Raw genomic sequence first — 19978 nt, forward strand, 5'->3', positions numbered from 1 at the left:
GACACTGAGTCAGGTTTTATTAGGTTAAACTTTAACTACCCTGCAGGAAAAATGCGAACTAGTCTGAAAAACAACAAGTTAAATAACTAATATAAAGCAACCGGAATTTGTCTGAATGCATTTGGACTACACAGGGTCTAGAAAATTTGTGCTAGTCGAAAAAATGATTAATACAAAACTAGTAAAAAATAAACTTGCCTCGGACTAGTACCTTTCTGACAAAAAAAACCTTAAAAATATTTAACTGGTAGAACAAATACATGTTAGGGTCTAGTTAAAAGGCAACTGGAATTTAACTAGTTGCAAATGAAACACATATGATCCAAAAATATAGCCTAGAGGGTAAATGTCTTGGGAAATTTAACAATAAACAAATCAAACACTCGAGGTCCTCGGTTCAATCCCCAGTCTCTGTACATTTTTTTTTGTTTTTTGTTTGCTAGGTGATGCTTTAGTTTTATTTTAAACTTTGTTTAATCTGTCCGAGGCAATATATGGGACGTTCCATGTCAACCCGGCCACCCCACTTTTTTTTTTTTTGTATGTGGACAGTACCACATTGATTGCAAAGCCACTTGCTTCCAATAGTTTACCTCATACCTATTTTGTCAATGTTACCACTCTTTCGCCGTATAATCGCGTTGAAAAGAAAACACAAAATCATTTTTATCCTGCGAACGGAAGAAACAATTGGCATGGTTCAAAAGCAGAAAAATCTGTCTTTCCATAGCCGATTACGAGAAAAAAAATAGATTTTATTAGACCGCAGATGACCAAGCGATAGCGTTTTTAAAGTCAAAAAGTAGGATTTCGTCCAAAGGGCCAGTCTGCAAAAATACCATTATATTTTTCTCAGAAAGCCCCATATTTAACGGATTTTATGCCACTTGTTTCAAAGTGGGATCTCTCTTGAGGAATTAGCTATGAATTCTTTTGTACGTTTTTGTAGTAGTTAACTGTCAGAAAAAACTAATAAGTAATATAAAATAATCGTATATGCTTTGGAAAAAATTAACAAATTAATGAAAAGAATTCATAGCTAATTCCTCAAGAGAGATCCCACTTTGAAACCAGTGGCATAAAATCCGTTAAATATGGGGCTTTCTGAGAAAAATATAATGGTATTTTTGCAGACTGGCCCTTTGGACGAAATCCTACTTTCAGACTTTAAAAACGCTATAGCTTGGTCATCTACGGTCTAATAAAATCTATTTGTTTTCTCGTAATCGGCTATGGAAAGACAGATTTTTCTGCTTTTGAACCATGCCAATTGTTTCTTCCGTTCGTAGGATAAAAATGAATTTGTGTTTTCTTTTCAACGCGATTATACGGCGAAAGAGTGGTAACATTGACAAAATAGGTATGAGGTAAACTATTGGAAGCAAGTGGCTTTGCAATCAATGTGGTACTGTCCACATACAAAAAAAATAAAAAAGTGGGGTGGCCGGGTTGAAATGGAACGTCCCATATATGTGAAAAATCACTGTTTATGAATTATGTCACACTAAAATTCATAAACCTTGTTAGGGCATTACAAAATGTGATGCGTGTATGGCTCAATCAGTTAGTGTGCCTACAAATCCAAAGGTCCCGGGTTCAAGTCCTAGAGAGGGCGACTTGCCTCAAAAAAAGTAAGTTTGTTTTAATTCCATTTAATTATCATTTACTGTATTTGATTACATAATAATTATCAGAAATTCTCTAAGGACCGCGACTATTGATTGGATACTAAATTAGGAGAGCATCAAGTTTGGCATCGTCAAGTACTAGTGAAATTCAATCACTTGTTGGTTTAGAGATTAATTTTGAGTTTTTTCGTGAAAATATTTTTTTCAGTGTAGTTTAACAGCTGTAACTATAAATTGGTTAACAGTCACTAGTGCAAAACTAGTAGCAAATGGACTAGTTGTTTTTGACGACAAGCATATGAAAAATGGACCACTTCGTTACAAGGAAATGGACATAACTTGAACTAGTTAACCTTCTTGACCCAACTAGTATTTTAATAGTCCAAAACTGATTCCGTTTCCTGCAGGGTAACTATAAATTAGCAAAAATCGAATTTCTATGAAATGAAATGTCTCACAATGGCGAAATTGAGGCCTGACCTGTGCATTTCGAACTTAATTATAGGCCCGTGTACATCACGCATACGTCACGTCTTACCCTTGACTGAGTTCGTTTTGTTAAATATTAAGTATTCCTGTCTTATCAACGGTAAACACAATGACTTGGCCCACACTCCACTGCCTGGTTACCTTTTTACCTCTACAGCCAGTCCGCATCACTATTCAATTCATTATCTCAAAACCAGTAGCCACTCGTTTGAGTCAGAACCTTAGAGAGACGGCCACGTATTATCATGGAAATGTACCCCTTTTTGAAGTTGTAAAAAAAGATATTCAAAAAATATATGGGAATTGCGCGAGGGATATGCATTTTATTTAGAACCTCCCCTGTGCAATAAAAGCACAGACGCGACACGTCCGCGTACAAGGAAAGTAATTTACTATCTGCCAGAGATCTTGAAGCTAGACAAAGATACCATACACACTATCCATATACTACTCACACCCTGAATGGGGGGTGTGGACTTATAGGCGGACTTATCTATCCAGATCCGACATGCCCCTGGGCAATTTAGGCGATAAAGCTTTACACAAAGCCTCTGCCCACACTCTTACAAGATTTGCGTGAATTACGATCGGTGATGCTGATGCTTTGTCGCCCGGACTTGGATAAGATCTGATTTCAGAACTCGGATCTCCGGAGATCTCTAACGCAGCTCGCGGCGGCAAATAGGTTCAGTGCTCGGTGGAGATTCGGACCATACACTTGTGTGTGCTCGCCAACAAATCGAATCAAATTATCCTGAAACCGAAACTCAAGGATCTTGAGAACGTGCGTGTTTAATAAAAGACCAATTTATATTAATTAATCTACTTAAGAGTGTTTGGATTTAAAATCAAAATATTTTGCTATCGCCTTTTACAAAGTATTTTGATTTGAAAAGTCAAGGGTTTCTGTATATGCATTGATCTTGATCCAGCTGTGTTTAATTTTTTTTCATAAATGTTTTTCTTAAACCAGTTATTTGTAGAGATCAACCTCAAGCTTCAAGGCTTTTAAATTTTGTTTTATCAAGAAGATAGTTAATGCAACATAAATTAAAATAAATATTTAAATCTGCAAGAAAAATGTTTAAAGCTTAAAATCGCATTTAATATGAGTTAAATTTATCCCTGGTCGAAGAAACCCTTTCCTATTGGAAACTACTCCAAAGTACTTAATACAAAATCGAATTCAATTCACAGTGCGAGTGCGTGTGTTAAACTAAATGCAAAAGTAATCAAAGTCGAACGCATTAAAGCGACGCGGCTGGAAGTCAATAAAAATAAACTACATAAAAGCAACTTGCGGTCCTCCCGGAAATAATGTCAACCACTGCCGATCCCGTGGCGTTAGGGGTGGGGGCTAACTCCCCCCCTGTGGAGGATTCTGTGGTGGCCAAAACCACCACAACGGTGGCCAATGCGATTGCCAAGACAGTGGCCGTAATTAGCAGTGCGGTCTCCGCTAGCACAACTGGCGCCACTTCCTCATCCACACCCACAACTTCTACTTCTACCACCACTTTCTCCTCCACCACGACCACGCCCACCCCAACGCCCACTCCCAGTCAATCATTATCCCCAGCCTTGGAGGATGCCGAGCAGAAACTCAGCGTGAAGGATTTGAGCCAGGCCCTGCAGCATTTCGGCATTGTTGATTACTTGGTCTTCATCGCCATGTTGGCGGTCTGTGCCGTTATCGGCTTCTATTTCGGCTTTATCGAAAAGAAGCAGAAGAAGCAAAAGAAGTTGTCCCAAAAGGATGGCGGCGGGGCGGCGGGCGTCGAGGAGAGGCGGGGCTCGGAGGCGTTGGACTACCTGGTGGGCGGACGCCAAATGAAAGTGTTTCCGGTCGCGCTGTCTCTGGTGGCCAGGTGAGTTACAGTTTCGCCAACTACTATATATATGCAAATGCTAAATTGGCCCTGCGCATTTTTTCCTGGCTAGCCAACAGGATGTGCACTGGAAACAAGACTAGATGATTTATTGGTTATTTTTATTTTGTCAAAAAGAAATAGTGATTTTTGAACCATTACATAGGTTTCAGTTAAAATATTTAATATTTTAATATTTTTATTATTACGCTTAATGATTAGAATATTTTTTTAATTTTTAGTGACTCAGAACTTGAATACTTTTTCTTTTTAGTAAGCATTAATTGGCTTTTAGTTCAGTTTCAAGTTCTCCAAATACATTTTCACAAAATATAAAATACAAATAAATTCTATACATAATTTTTTTCAGTGCATACCTGCTTAATTACTTTTGACATGGCCGAGGAGGAGGACGAGGGTCCTAAGTGGAAAAGTGGCGGGTCAGGAAATGGGGAAAATTTATTGTTCAGCCCGCTTTAAGCTGGGATAATCCCCGAAAAATTGAATGCGATGCATTCACTTGAATGCGGCTAATATTTGCACAAATTATCGTAATGGGCTTAGCCTAAGCCCGGCAAATCAATCAAATAATATATATTTTCAGACATTCCGCTTTATTTCGGCGGCCAATCGGCCAAACGTGCGTATACGTAATCTAGGCGAAATAAAATAAAATAAGGAGATTATCTGACCCAGTCCAGCATTGTCTGGCGAATTGTTTGGCGAGGGCAAACAGTGTAGCGTTTTATTTAAAAGTTTCCGACACAAGACAAGAAGACTGGGCACATTGCGTAAACAATATTCATTGTCAGGGTCAAGCGTTTATAATATGGGTGATGGGTGATATTCAAATGGCTTGCGGAACTTTGCAAGTAAATATATCTGGCTCATATATAAATACAACTTAGCTGGCCACTGGTGTCCCTAAGCCAGATTGAAGTTATTTAAACTTGCGAACGGCCGCAAACTCAAATAATTTGCCCAAATTACTTTTTCTTTTCGGTGTTCAGCCGAGTGACCTTGCTTTTTTCGAGGAGATGGGCGATGGGACTTTGTATTTGACACGTTTTGGTCAAGCACCTTTCGAAGGGTGCGGTTCTAGGTGCTGGATCCTTTGTCTTAGCCGTGTTGTCGTTGCCGCATTAATGACCAGGCCGACAGGACCCGTTTCCCCGGAATCCTGGCCAAGAAATCCTGGCGCTCTTGGTCATTTGCCTCGCCCGCTGACAATTGTTTCGTGAGCCTTTTATTGTTATGGCATTCTATTTGTTGTCGTTTGCTTTTTGCAACAAATTCAGCCAACGTGCTTTGAATTACAATTACATGCCATCACTTTTTTCTGTATTTTTTTTTCCTACAAAATGTCCTTTGTTCCTTGCAGTTATTTTCCATTTTTTTAAACAAATTGTTTTGTTGTGTGTGTGTGTGTCTGCATACTTTAACGCCGCTTGTTATCAACTTTTAATGGCATTTTTCTCTCGGCCATCAACTTTCTGTGTCCGCGGTGGCAATTCATTTGTTTTGCGACCAAAATTGAAATGATGATTGTTATGGACATTAATCATTAAAATCTGATTACGAAATGCAGGGCACAGGAAAAGTTTTCTTCGCAAAAATGCGACTAGACATCGTTTTTTGCGAATTGGATTTATTTTAGGATTGTTCAAAACGTTCTGGATTTTATTCTGCGCGGCTATATGTTCAGTTTACTTTAAGATCTAAATACATGTAAAAAATAAATACAATTTTTTTTGTGTAATTATTTCTTATTATTTAATAATGGACATTATTTTTATGAGGTTTATAATGCTTTTAAAATTTTTTATATTACAAATATTTTTCTTTTACTTAATAATGTGAAATAATACCCTAACAAATGGAAAATGAATTTTAAGGAGACTAAAATGCCTATAAAAAATAGTTTCTTAAACAGTCCATAAAAGCATAAAAATAATTTTTTTTAAGTCACAGCAGTGTAATAATTTCTTTAGCAATATCCAATCGATTACCTTAAATTTATTTCCCAAAATGGCGCCCACCTTCGTAATAACTTTGACCAACAACTTGAGTGGCCCAAACTTAATTGAATTAAAAATTTCCTCCAAAGTTGACTTTGTGCGATGGCAAAAGTTGAAAAAAAAAATGATGTAAACTTTTGGCAGGGCAAAAATAGATCCTGATCAATCGGTTGGCAATTAGCGTTGCTGAACTTTAAGCTTCAGACGTAATTAGCGTGAACTAATTTCTTGCATTACACTTTTAGCTTCGTGTCTGGAATTTCGCTGCTGGGAACCTCGACGGAGATTTATGTGTATGGAACGCAGTACGCCTTCATCCTGGTGACTCTGGCCATCTCGGGAGCGATTTCGTGGTACATCTTCCTGCCCGTCTTCTGCAACCTCCAGCTGACATCCACCTATGAGGTAAGCAGAACGTTGTCCAATTCTAGAGAGAGGAGAATGTATGTGTTTACCTATTGGTCTACTGCATGTTACGCATTAATTCTATGTTTTTGAGTGTACGATTTTGGATTCTTTTGATATTCGATGGCATGTTAATGTGTAAGTAAAGCTAAAGGTAAAATCAAAGACAAGACAACGAGCAGGGAGTACACGTTCCATTGGGAAAAAAAAGTGCAGTCAGCTGTAAGAATTCTTTCAATGCCAGTTTATTTGCATGCCAGACATACATAGATTTTGGCGCACAATGCTCTGCTCGAACAATACAATACCAATTGTACCAGTTGGCATACGGATAGTCGTAGTTTATAAGTGGCTGCCTGGCCACATGTCGTATGAGTAATAGTCGATTATGTATGCGTCGCGTTGCCCCACACACACACACACACACTTGTACTCAGGGGGTGTATGTGTGGGCCATCCTTTTTGTGTGTTAACCAAAACCAAAAAAAACAAACCATTGGAAAAAAATATTTGCAGTACTTCGAGTTGCGCTTTAACAAATCGGTTCGTCTGCTGGGCTCTGCCTTCTTCACGGGCGCAAATGTAAGTATAATCTGGTATTTAGTGAAAAGAAAACATTCAAGTCCTAAAGGAATATTCATAAACCAATTTAAATGCCTACTAACGCGTTTTTCCTTAGCTTATCTGGCTGCCTATTGTCATCTATGTCCCAGCCTTGGCCTTTAATCAAGGTAAGAAAACCCCTACTCATAAAGTACTAGGATAAACATTTTTAAAAGATTTCCCAATTAAGTAAATTCAAAATTTCAAAATCATTTAAAGCTTTTATAAACCACTTTATTGTCAAGAACCTTCACATATGCCAATTATTTACTAAATTTTTTGTAAATTTATCACATATTCAAGTACATTTTTGTATGTATAATATAAAACGTCTAAAGTATATACTCCTCTAGAACATTATTTAACCTTTCATTTTCCATATTTGTAAATATTTTGTAAGATTTATAATCATGTTTTAGTTTTTTTGTAGTCAGGGTTTAACTTTATTGTCAAGAACCTTTACTTATGCCAATTATTGACTGCCTTTTTTTTAAATTTATCACATGTTCAAGTACATTTTATTTTATTTTTAAGACTTATAATCATATTTTCATTTTTTTTGAAGTCATGGTTTCATTTTTTTCACTTTGCAGTTACTGGCATTAACATTCATATCATCACTCCAATTGTTGGACTCGTCTGCATCTTCTACACAACTGCCGGTGGGCTAAAGGCCGTTGTCTGGACAGATGTTATCCAAACCATCGTAATGATAGGAGCGGTCATCTTTGTGATCATTAAGGGCACCTTCGACGTGGGCGGACTGGGGGTGGTTATTCAGAGGAATTTCTACGGCGAACGAATCGAATGGCCTGAGTGGGTGACAATTATTAGAAGGCCGTAGTTCTTGTCTGCTCATCATGAATATTGAATGAATATTTCCTAAACAGATTTACTTTCGATCCCAAAGTTCGCATGTCCATGCTGGCTTTGATGGTGGGCAGTGTTGGCCAATATACCTTTTTGTTTGGCTGCGATCAGAGGACAACCCAGCGATACATGAGCCTTCCCGGTGTAAAACAAATGGCCCAAACATCTTTCCTTTTTATCGCCGGATTAACTCTTTTGTATTCCCTATGTTTGTACAACGGACTCCTATTGTACGCAACTTACTACGACTGCGATCCATTAACCACTAAGGTGGGGCAATATTATCTGATTTATGATATGTTTTGTAATTGAGAAATGAATTACAGTTGGCAGCGGCCAAGGATCAGTTGGTTCCCCTGCTCGTAGTGCAATCCATGAGCTCTTTTCCCGGTCTCTCCGGATTGTTTATAGCCGGAGTGTTTAGTGCTGCCCTAAGTTCCCTATCCACGGGCATGAATTCCCTCTCCGCTGTTCTCCTGGAGGATTACATAAAGCCCTTGGCAAAGAAGCCCCTTACGGAACACCAGACGGCTGTCACCTTGAGAGTTTGTACGGTGATCACTGGCGTCCTGGGTGTGGCTCTGGTCTTCGTGGTCGAAAGGATGGGTTCCCATGTAATGGAGCTTCTCATTACAATTGGCTCAGTCGTAGAGGGTCCACTTTTTGGTCTCTTTTGCATGGGCCTGTTTTGCCCAAGCATCAATTCAAAAGTTAGTTAGAAAAATAACTTTTGAATATCTATTATAAATTATAAAGTCGTTCAAGAGTGCCATTACCGGATCCCTTGTTTCGTTCTCCTTCAATGCCTGGCTTAGTTTTTCTGGGAAATCCCATTCCGTACCAAAGCCAGTCAGCATCGAAGGCTGTGACTATGAGTTCGACCGTTCCCTGATGACCCCCGCAAATGCCACCCTTCTTAATGCAGAACTTCCGTAAGTTTCCTTGAATCTCCCCAACCACCGAACCGTTCTCATCATCCAAGCCTAATCCTACAGTTCCCTCAGTTTCGCCGAGCAGATCCACTACATATCCTTCATGTTCTACACAATTATGGGGTGCACAGTGGGTGTGATTGCAGGACATCTGGCTGGCTTTGTATTTGGCCGAAATAAAGCTGGTGATGTAGCAGATGAGTTGCTCTCGCCCTGTATACGAAAATTCCAGAAACCCAAATACTCCAGCGTTAACCAGAAAGAGAAATCATAAACGACAAGAAACCATAAAAAAATCTTTACTGACCTTTTAATATCTTATCAAATTATTTCCCTACTACCAGCTTTTACTTATCAGAAGTTTAAGTTTATTTCACATATACCTTAGCCTTACCTTTTTCGTCTTTTGTGTACTTAATCACACTGACTTTTCAAGCGAATAATATTATAATATTAAACATTACTAACATTCATATGCAGTAATATAATTACTTTAAATAACTAACAAGTTTTTCATATTATTGATGTGGGTTCTTGACAATTAAAACACGCATTTAAGCCTGAGTAGGAACTGTTAATTTCTTTACTAACGTTTTTTTTAAAGTAACTTTAATTTATAAAGTTCTCTTTGTAAAAATATGAAGCTTCAGAATTACCTTGTGTACTCTTCCAGTAACTGGAATAAATATCCATGTTATCACGCCCATCGTGTGCCTGGTCTGCATATTCTACACAACTGCCGGTGGCTTAAAGGCGGTTGTTTGGACAGATGTGATCCAAACCGTCATAATGATAGGAGCGGTTATCTTTGTTATCATCAAGGGCACCCTCGACGTGGGCGGAGTGGGCGTGGTTATTCAGAGGAATTTCGACAGCGGACGAATCGAATGGCCTGAGTGGGTGACAACTATTGCAAAGTACTAGCCTTAATTTATGAAAGTATTTTGAAAACAGATTCACATTCGATCCCAAAGTTCGCATGTCCATGTTTGCCTTGATGGTGGGCTATGTTGGCCACAATACCTACCAATTCGGCTGCAATCAAATGATGACCCAGCGGTATATGTCCCTTCCTGGTGTAAAACAGATGGCACACACTTCCTTCCTTTTCATCGCTGGATTAACTCTTTTGTTTGCACTTTGTTTGTACAATGGCCTTCTGCTCTTCGCAACTTACTACGACTGCGATCCATTGACCACAAAGGTGCGGGAATATTATCCATGTTATGATACGTTTATAATTCAGAAATCAATTCCAGTTGGCAGTGGCCAAGGATCAGCTGGTTCCCCTGCTCGTAGTGCAATCCATGAGCGCCTTTCCCGGAATTCCCGGACTTTTTGTGGCCGGAGTGTTTAGTGCCGCCCTTAGTTCCCTCTCCACGGGTATGAATTCCCTCTCCGCTGTTTTCCTGGAGGACTACATAAAGCCCTTGGTGAAGAAGCCCCTTACGGAACACCAGACGGCTGTCACCATGCGAGTTTGTACGGTGATCATTGGAGTCGTCAGTGTGGCCCTGGTTTTCGTGGTCGAGCGGATGAGCTCTCACGTTTTGCAGCTGGGCATTACCATTGGATCAGTGGTTCAGGGCCCGCTTCTTGGTCTCTTTACGATGGGTCTGCTGTGCCCAAGTATCAACTCCAAAGTTAGTGTTCCTTAATCGAGAAAAATAACTTTTGAAAATGCGATCTTAATTTTTAAAAAATGGGCGGCCAAATATATTATATTTAGGGTGGCACTTTCGAAAGTTTTTTTGAAAAATCATTGGGAAGAATGTTTAAAGAAATTATTATTTCGTTCAAGAGCGCTATTACGGGATCCCTTGTTGCCTTCTTCTTTATGGGCTGGCTTAGTATTTCGGCCCAAATCGCCATAAACTCCGGGGAAATTTATTCCCCCGAAAAGCCAGTCAGCATCGAAGGCTGTGATTATGAGTTCGACCGCTCCCTGGCGACCCCTGCCAATGCCACCCTTCTTAATGCAGAACCTCCGTAAGTTTCCTGGAATCTCCCCAACTATCCGTGCCCTTCTCATCATCTGAGCCTAATCCTACAGGTCCCTCAGTTTCGCCGAGCAGCTTTACCACATATCCTTCTTGTTCTACACGGTCATGGGGGGAACAGTGGGTGTGATTGTAGGACATCTGGCCGGCTTTGTATTTGGCCGAAATAAAGCAGGAGACATTGAAGACGAGTTGCTCTCGCCCTGCATACGAAGATTCCAGAAGACCAAATACTCCAGCGTTAACCTGAATGAGAACTCTGCTAGGAGTTCCGATGAGAAATCTTAAAAAAATAGTACAATTTTAATTGTGTTTCCCTTATTGCACTTATTTGCATTTTTTCCATTTTAAGTGTACGTACTAGTTCTTTCAAAAGCTGCCTGTTACTAACATTTTTTAAGCAAGTTTTTTTGTTTTTGTGTACTTAAAAATAAAATTTTTTTGATTTATATTTTCTTATTTATTAAAAATCTAATTTTTCTCTTAAAACAAAATCACAATAGAAAAATCCATTTTAAGTGTACCTACTAGTTCTTTCAAAAGCTGCCTGTTACTAACATTTTATAAGCACGATTTTTTGCTTTTGTGTACTTAAAAATAAAATATTTTTTGATTTATATTTTCTTATTTATTACAAATTTAATTTTTCTCTTACATCAATCTACTATTTTAGATATACATTTTAAGTATTTATATAGTAATCATATTTTAATATCATTTTTCACGGGTTCTTGACAATTTATACATGTATTCATTCTTAATTTTTGACATTTATTAATTTAAATTTTTGATTGACAAAAACAGAAGCAGAGAAGTAATCAAAATTTGTAAGTAATCAAGAGCGATTCTTTTTTGAGTGAACTTTGGAGCTACTTTTCTGCATCTTTAAGCATTATTTTCCTAACTTTTAAAGGCCCTAACTTTTAAAGGCGAGCGCCACGTGTTGACTTTTGTGCACTTTTCCAGTTACTGGAATAAATATCCATGTCATCACGCCAATCGTGTGCCTCGTCTGCATATTCTACACAACTGCCGGTGGGCTGAAGGCCGTTGTCTGGACAGATGTGATCCAAACGGTTATTATGGTGGGAGCGATTTTCTTCGTCATCATCAAGGGCACCATGGATTTGGGCGGACTGGGCGTGGTTATTCAGCGGAATTTCGACAGCGGACGACTGGAGTGGCCTGAGTGGGTGAAAAAAGAACGTACCACACATGGCTGGGAAGTAATCCTGCCAGGATGTGGGGTACATGGGCTCTCCTGTTCACAATTCATAATCTTAAACATTTTCGCAACAGATTGACCCTTGATCCCAAGGTGCGAATGTCCATGTTCGCAATGATGGTGGGCAACTTGGCCCACAACTCGTACAATTTGGGCTGCAATCAAATTATCACCCAGCGTTACCTATCTCTACCCGGAATCAAGGAGATGGCGCAGTGCTCGTTCCTCTTCATTTTCGGATTGGTTGCTCTGATGGCCATCTGTCTCTACAATGGACTTTTGCTATCGGCAACTTACTACGACTGTGATCCTTTGACCACAAAGGTGGGCGAGAATTTACTTGTTTATTTTATTAAAACATTTTATAAATTTTTAATTTAATCTATCTATAAATTCTTTTAAAATCGGTACTAACTTTTAAACTATTTTCAGTTGGCAGTGGCCAAGGATCAGTTGGTTCCCCTTTTGGTAGTGCAATCCATGAGCTCATTTCCCGGAGTTCCTGGCATGTTTGTGGCCGGAGTGTTTAGTGCCGCCCTGAGTTCGCTGTCTACGGGCATGAATTCCCTGGCCGCTGTTTTCCTGGAGGACTACATTAGACCCTTGATGAGGAAACCGCTTACGGAACACCAGACAGCCGTCACCATGCGAGTCTGTACGGTGCTTATTGGAGTCGTTAGTGTGGCTTTGGTCTTTGTGGTAGAACAAATGGGTTCCCATGTGATGCAACTTTCCATGACCGTGGGATCGGTGGTCCAGGGTCCGCTTTTGGGTCTTTTCGTTATGGGCCTGCTGTGCCCAAGCATCAACTCAAAAGTAGGTGTTTTTTATCCCTAAAAATACATTTCTTGTATTATTGTATTATTTCCTTCAAGAGCGCGATAGTGGGATCTCTGGCCTCGTTCTTCTTCATGGGCTGGTTGTGCTTATCGGCCCAATTGGCCATTAACTCCGGAGAAATGCAGTTTGAGAGCAAACCAGTTAGCGTAGAAGGCTGTGATTACGAATTCGATCGAGATTTATTGACTCCTGCCAATGCCACCAGTTTCATTACCCAAGAATCTGGGTAAGTTCCTCTAGATATTGCGAACTATAATCACTAACTCTTAAGGGTTATTTCCACAGATCGCTCAGTTTTGCCCAGCAGCTGTACCACATCTCCTTTATGTTCTATAGCGTTATGGGTGCCACAGTGGGCGTGACAACCGCCCATTTGGCTGGCTTCATCTTTGGTCGCAATAAGGCCGAAGATGTCGATATTGAGTTACTATCGCCAGTAATTCGCGGTTTCCAGAAATCCACCTATTCCAGCGTAAAACTCGACGAGAACACTTTGAAAAGTTTCAATGAGAAGTCGTAGAAAGTAATTTCTTGCCATGTACTTGTCAATAAAATATACTCTTAAGCAGCACTTCAAGTTTCTTTCAGTTAAGTTAGGATTGCTTGCCCAGGAATGTAAAAAACTAATCCCTAGCATCTTCATATTTTTGCTTAGCATGAAACTAAATTCTTACCAAGTATTGTTTTCCTTGAAATATTTAATATCTAACCAAAGAAAATCATTTAAACCTTTAGTACTTTCAATTGCGCTATGGTGCTGGCATACGCAATTTGGGTTCCATCCTCTTCATTGTTGGAACGGTGAGTATACAATCTATTAAATTTACTTTATCTATTAACATTTCCTTTTCTCAGATGCTGTGGCTTCCTGTGGCGCTCTATGTACCGGCCATCACCTATAATCAGGGTGAGTTTGATTTTGGATTATGCATAACAAATTCCATTAACAGTTGGCCTGTGAATGCACTCGGAGAAATTCAAGCTTTAACACTTTTTAATTACTATCTATGAATGGACATTTTTATTATTTTAACTTTAAAAAGACCAAATACCAAATTTTCTTAAAAATTATAATTAAAATAATTATTATAATTGATAGGTATGATTTTTTCTGAGTGTTGGCATGCAAATATTCCTTCTTATTGTTGTCTATTACCATCTTTCAGTGACTGGAACTGGCATCCATGTAATTACGCCCATTGTGTGCACTATCTGCACTTTCTACACGTGTGTGGTGAGGCGTTAATTAAATTCGGCTACCAACTTGTTGGCCAGCTTAATAATTTCGTTCATTTCAGGGCGGTCTGAAGGCCGTCATCTGGACAGATGTCATTCAGAGCTTTGTGATGTTTGGATCCATTTTGGCTGTTTGCATTAAGGGCACCTTCGATGTGGGCGGACTGGGCGTGGTTCTGCAGCGAAATGAAGATGGCGGACGTCTTAATTCACCAGAGTAAGTTCAAGTGATGATTAATTTTGCCAGTAAATGTGTGGCTATTCTAAAAACCGACAGGTGGACAATGGATCCCACGGTGCGACTTTCCATGTTGTCTGTGATTTTGGGCGGCACTCTGCATAAGATTCAGTCCTCGGATGTCAACCAGGTGTCCATTCAGCGATTCCTCTCACTGCCAAGTTACGAACATGCCAAGAGGTGTATGCTGGTTTTTACCCTTCTCTTGATATTCCTCCTCAGCTGCTGCAGTTATATGGGATTGGTATCCTATGCGGTTTACCACGATTGCGATCCAATTAGTACTAAGGTAATTGAAATATTCAGAGAATAATAATAATTTCATTTCTGAAATAATATATTTTAAACATTTTCAAAAAATATTTTATAAGCTATTTTATTTTAATTTAAATAACCTTCATTATAAGCTTAATTTTCCTTTATTAATAATAATTTTCTTATATTTATTTCAGCTAGCTACTGCCGTCGATCAACTGCCTTCTCTGCTAATGATGCGAACTCTTGGTTCCTTACCTGGATTACCAGGACTCTTTGTGTCTGGAGTTTTCAGTGCTGCCCTGAGCTCCCTTTCCACGGGTCTCAATTCCCTGGCCTGTGTGATTACCCAGGATATCGTAAGACCCTTGCTGAAAAAACCCATGACCGAAAGGGAGACGGCTTTTTGGTTGCGGGCCATTGTGGTTGTTTGTGGATTCTCGTGCCTGGGAATGGTGAACATTGTGGAGAAGTTGGGTCAAGTGGTTCCACTGGCCACCAGCACAGCAGCAGTTTCGATGGGTCCTCTTTTGGGGATTTACTGCATGGGTGTGGGCCTGCCATGGGTTAAGGGAAAGGTGAGTTAATAAAACAGTTTTATTTTATTTTAATAAGAAATATAAACTTTTATTAATTTACAAAATTAGAGCGTTCTTGTGGGAAGCTTGGTATCCTTTTTGGTGCTATCCTGGATATGTATCAAAGCACAATTGGCTCAAATGAATGGAGATATTCGTTATCCCAAACTACCCGTTTCAGTGGGTGGCTGTGATTATGCTTTCGATAACCAAACAGTTCATGAGACCATCCACGGGTACAGGTAAGTATGGGAAACCTTAGATCAGATTTTTAATTAAATCTATACCATTTTTTAGACCCTCGGAAAGGAACCTCTACCATTTATCCTTCCTTTGGTATACAGGTTTGGGTGGTGTGATTTGTACTGTAGTCTCCGTGCTAGCTGGCTTTATTTTCGGCTGGGAGGATCTCAATAAAATGGATCCCGCCTTGATAACGCCCTGTATGCGACGTTTTCTACCAAAAAAGAACTACCAGGCGGTTAATATGCAGGATCTCTTTAAGAAGAAAGCCGAGAATGAGACCCAAAGTGCTTCCTAAACTTTGTCAATAAAATATGTACTTTTTGTTCTGTTGAAACTTTAAACGTTTTTTATTTAGTTTTTCGTGTGTGTTTCCTAGCATGTTTCATTTATCCAAAGCATCTTGTAAATATCCATGCATCCTATAAAAAAGTTGTTCTTGTTTCTGTTTGATTTCGTTTTTCTTAGTACTTTGAAAGGCGTTTCGATCGACGGGTTCGCATCTTTGGATCCTGCCTCTTTGTGGTGATGAATGTAAGTTAAATATTGAATGAATAATGGAATTTCTTTAAGAGATTATTTTCCCTAGATTTTGTGGCAACCCATCTGCATTTATGTTCCGGCCTTGACTCTAAATCAAGGTAAGTACATCCCATACCATCACTATATATTTTATTTTAAATTTAATTTTTATATTTCTTGACTAGTTTCTGGAATAAGTGTGAACAAGATAGTACCCCTAACCAGTTTTATCTGTATTTTGTACACCAGTGTGGTGAGTATTTAGTAGAAAGATATAATATTTCTATATAAATTATAAAACGATCTTTATGATAATTTTTTAGGGAGGAATTAAGGGCGTTGTTTGGACGGATGTCATTCAAGGCATTGTAATGGTTGGATCCATGATCATTGTAATCATAAAAGGAACTTTGGACTTGGGTGGCTTGAGCGTTGTTTTAGAGCACAATCGTCAGTACGATCGTTTAGTGGGCCCAGAGTGAGTTATTATAACATAATTTTTAAATATTTAAAATTAAATTATTTAATTTCAGCATGACTTTTGATCCCACTGCGAGAATGGGTGTGTTTGCTTTATTCGTTGGTGGTGCCTTGTTCAAATTGCAAGCTAATGGCATTAATCAGGCCATAGTTCAACGTTATCTTACTTTGCCCAATAACAAAGATGTTAAGAAGGCTTTGATCCTATCCCTAATTGGCTTTATGATGGTCATGCTGATGTGCGTTTATATTGGAATGCTGGCTTTTGCTGAGTTCTATCATTGCGATCCCATTACAACGGGGGTAAGTACTATAAAATAAGTTAAAGCAAAATAAATATATCCCTACAAACATATCTTATATTTATAATAATAAATTTTAATGTTTTTATTAATTTTAATGTAATTTATTAAATATCATTACAGTTAGCTCGTGCCAAGGATCAAGTTATCCCTCTGTATGTGGTTAAGAATGTGGGTCATATTCCCGGATTGGTTGGTCTATTTGTGGCTGGAGTTTTCAGTGCCGCCCTAAGTTCCCTTTCGACGGCACTGAATGCCCTTTCCGGTGTGATTCTCACGGACTTTGTGGAACCCTATAGGAAAAAGCCCCTAACCGAACGACAAACAGCCTATTTGTTGAGGGGCGTGGTTATCTGCTTTGGCCTGATCTCGATGGCCAGTGTTCCAATTGTCCAAAGACTTGGACTAGTTATGCAGCTATCCTCCACAGTGGCGGCAATAACTTGTGGTCCTCTCCTGGGAGCCTTCAGTGTGGGCATGCTACTGCCCTTTGTTAAAACAGAGGTTTGATTTTTAGAGGTTTCTTATAAGAATTATTCCTAAGAAAATTTATTATCTATGTTTTTAGAGCCTTCTCACGGGCATCTCGTGTGCCTCCAGTTTTACAGCCTACATTGTGGTTCGAGCTCAGATTGCCATTTTCACAGGAGCACTGACCTTCCCAGCAAAACCCGTTTCCGTGGAGGATTGTGACTATACCTTTGATCTCCCAGATAATTGGAATGCCACCACCACGGCGTATGTAATTGTTCCAAGTAGTAAAACTATCTCGAAAATATTTTTAATTAGATTTTTTCCTCTTTTAATACAGAACACCGATGGAGTCCTCTAGTCATGGCATACATGAGATCTCGTTTTTGTGGTACACCGCCGTAGGTTCGGTGGGTACTGTACTCGGATCTCTGTTGGCCACTCTCTACTTTGGTCGCCAAGATCCCCGAGTGGTCGACCCCGAACTCATTAGTCCAGTGCTAAGAAAATTCTGGTATGGCAAATACAAGAGTGTGGCCAGTGATAGTGATGAAAAATCCGAATTTACACTCCACGAATCGGAAACGCAGCCAAAGCTCGAGCAATCCGAAAAGTCATAGGGATAATTATAATATGTCTACTTTAATCCCTTAAATATATTTACCGTGTATGCCAAAAACCCAAAAACATTGTAGTTTTTTTTAGTTTTTAGCAAATGTTTTGTACCCCTTAACTTAACCGAATGCTTAAGCTTGATATTTTTTAGCTAACCTTTTTTTAATCAGCCATCAAACTGGGACTGTCCTATATGATCAACGATTCTTGACGAATCCTTACTTATACACACTCACTCTTTCAGTATTTTGAGAGACGTTTTAGCCGGCGAATGCGTTTGTTTGGAGCTAGCCTGTTTGTTTTGAAGGCGGTGAGTTTTGAATGATTACATAAAAGATTTCTTATTAAATATATTACTTATTTTTTCAGATAATATGGCTTCCCATTGCTGTCTATGTCCCAGCTTTAACCTTCAATCAAGTGTCAGGAATTGGAATCCACACCATCACACCCATTGTGGTCATAATCTGTACATTCTACACCTGCGTGGGCGGAATTAAGGGCGTGGTCTACACGGATGTCGTTCAGAGTGTTATTATGTATGGATCCCTCATCGTGATTATGATTAAAGGAACCTTGGATTTGGGTGGCCTAGGAAATGTGTGGCGTATTAATCAAGAAGGTGGACGCCTAAATACCCCCGAGTAAGTGGACAATTTTTAAACACTTTGTATTGTATCTTAATGGATTTTCTTTTTTATACCAGATGGACTATGGATCCCACAGTTCGTCTGAGTGTTTTCTCTGTTTTTGTGGGTGGAACTTTCTTTAAGCTGCAGAGCACCTCGATCAATCAGGCCACCGTTCAGAGATTCATGTCTTTGCCTTCATTGAAAGCCATCAAACAAACGCTGTTTACCTTCTCCATTGGACTTACCATGCTCTATATGGGATGCGTCTATGTGGGATTGGTTTGCTATGCCACCTATTATGACTGCGATCCCATGTCTACAGGAGTAAGTAAAAAATATTGATTAGTTTTTTATTACTTAACTATTATTATTTATTTCCGCTATTTTCCTTTAGCTTGCTGGACGTCGAGATCAGTTGGTTCCTCTGCTGGTGATGCGTGTTTTGGGAGTTGTTCCTGGACTGCCAGGTCTTTTTGTGTCTGCCGTTTTTAGTGCTGCCCTGAGCTCTTTATCAACACTCCTTAACTCCCTGGCCGCCGTAATCCTGGAGGACTTTGTAAAACCACGAATGGGCAAATCGATGAAGGAGAGCCACGTGGCTCTGACCATGAGAGTAGTGGTGGTGACCTTCGGCATTAGCTCCATTTTCATGGTCTATGTGGTGGAGAAACTGGGCATGGTGCTGCAGCTGTCGGCAACGCTCCAGTCGAGTTTATATGGACCGATGTTGGGCATTTTTACCGTGGGAATGCTGATGCCTTGGGTGGGCGAAAAGGTTGGTATACAAAATTGTGTTGGCACATGCAACATAGATAAATAATATTCTCTTGCAGTGCGTTTTTGTGGGCAGCATTTGTTCTTTTGCCACCATGGCCTGGATAGCGGTTAATGCTCAAATTGCCAATATTACCGGTTCATTCCGACACACCAAATTGCCCGTTTCGGTGGAGAATTGTGAATACGATTTCGATATGAGTCGCTACCTCAACTCCACTTCGGAATAGTAAGTTTGCCTTGATAGTATTACAGTATTTTTATTAATCAACAATATTTTCCTTCAGCGAGCCTCACCAGGGCACTTCTATATATCACATGTCATTCCTTTTATATGCTATGTTGGGAGCCCTGCTAACAATTATCCTTTCTAACTTGGCCACTTTTGTTTTTGGACGTCAGAATATCAAGGATGTGGACGAGAATCTATTGTCTCCCTTTGTTCAGCGCTACCTGCGAAAGAACAATTACTACGAAACTGTGGAGCTCAAGAAGGTGGATGTTCCAAAGCTCAGCGAAAGTTCCGATTAAGCAGCTATAATGGATTGTTACCATTTTTAAATAAGCTTTTCTCATGCTTAACCACTTTGTTCCTATTGATCTGTGTGAATCTATTCATACATCAACTTATATTTTAATTTCTTCATTTGTCTTAATATTTTATAAACCCTTTGGGTATAAATCATTGAATTATTTTGTTCCTTTTAATTATATTTAATCTAATGAGGCTTGTGTATTGGGTTATGCTCTAAAT

The 19978-nt window shown here is 39.3% G+C and overlaps 4 protein-coding genes across 7 annotated transcripts; all 4 read left to right on the forward strand.

Annotated features, from left to right (window-relative positions):
- Positions 1 to 2774: 2774 nt before the first annotated feature.
- On the forward strand, positions 2775 to 17890 carry LOC108057079 (sodium-coupled monocarboxylate transporter 1-like). Of its 4 annotated transcripts, XM_044395470.2 has the most exons (11): positions 2775 to 2901; positions 3315 to 3985; positions 6249 to 6408; positions 15897 to 15962; positions 16018 to 16069; positions 16136 to 16203; positions 16274 to 16428; positions 16484 to 16733; positions 16856 to 17236; positions 17301 to 17470; positions 17544 to 17890. In XM_044395470.2, exons 2-11 carry the CDS (start codon positions 3435 to 3437, stop codon positions 17821 to 17823), a joined length of 2133 nt encoding a protein of 710 aa, XP_044251405.2. In that variant the 5' UTR covers positions 2775 to 2901; positions 3315 to 3434; the 3' UTR covers positions 17824 to 17890. The 4 variants fall into 4 exon arrangements, with proteins under 4 accessions (XP_044251405.2, XP_070072887.1, XP_070072888.1 ...); XM_070216786.1 differs by lacking the exons at positions 15897 to 15962; positions 16018 to 16069; positions 16136 to 16203; ... (3 more) ...; positions 17301 to 17470; positions 17544 to 17890 and adding exons at positions 6925 to 6990; positions 7088 to 7139; positions 11780 to 12002; ... (2 more) ...; positions 12914 to 13104; positions 13164 to 13449; XM_070216787.1 differs by lacking the exons at positions 15897 to 15962; positions 16018 to 16069; positions 16136 to 16203; ... (3 more) ...; positions 17301 to 17470; positions 17544 to 17890 and adding exons at positions 6925 to 6990; positions 7088 to 7139; positions 7605 to 7827; ... (2 more) ...; positions 8647 to 8813; positions 8877 to 9317.
- On the forward strand, positions 10585 to 11150 carry LOC138913685 (sodium-coupled monocarboxylate transporter 1-like). Its single transcript, XM_070217926.1, has 2 exons — positions 10585 to 10802; positions 10867 to 11150. Exons 1-2 carry the CDS (start codon positions 10585 to 10587, stop codon positions 11099 to 11101), a joined length of 453 nt encoding a protein of 150 aa, XP_070074027.1. The 3' UTR covers positions 11102 to 11150.
- On the forward strand, positions 13538 to 15772 carry LOC108057081 (sodium-coupled monocarboxylate transporter 1-like). The gene is made up of 8 exons (XM_017141194.3): positions 13538 to 13679; positions 13734 to 13785; positions 14045 to 14112; positions 14177 to 14331; positions 14392 to 14641; positions 14805 to 15185; positions 15255 to 15427; positions 15483 to 15772. The coding sequence occupies exons 2-8, from the start codon at positions 13734 to 13736 to the stop codon at positions 15724 to 15726; spliced, it is 1323 nt and encodes a 440-aa protein (XP_016996683.3). The 5' UTR covers positions 13538 to 13679; the 3' UTR covers positions 15727 to 15772.
- A 199-nt stretch (positions 17891 to 18089) lies between the features above and the next one.
- LOC123002359 (sodium-coupled monocarboxylate transporter 2-like) lies at positions 18090 to 19932 on the forward strand. The gene is made up of 6 exons (XM_070216606.1): positions 18090 to 18128; positions 18188 to 18462; positions 18525 to 18774; positions 18845 to 19225; positions 19284 to 19453; positions 19512 to 19932. The coding sequence occupies exons 1-6, from the start codon at positions 18090 to 18092 to the stop codon at positions 19753 to 19755; spliced, it is 1359 nt and encodes a 452-aa protein (XP_070072707.1). The 3' UTR covers positions 19756 to 19932.
- Positions 19933 to 19978: the final 46 nt, after the last annotated feature.

The sequence above is a fragment of the Drosophila takahashii genome, chromosome 3R (assembly GCF_030179915.1).
Source record: "Drosophila takahashii strain IR98-3 E-12201 chromosome 3R, DtakHiC1v2, whole genome shotgun sequence".
Classification (NCBI taxonomy): domain Eukaryota; kingdom Metazoa; phylum Arthropoda; class Insecta; order Diptera; family Drosophilidae; genus Drosophila; species Drosophila takahashii.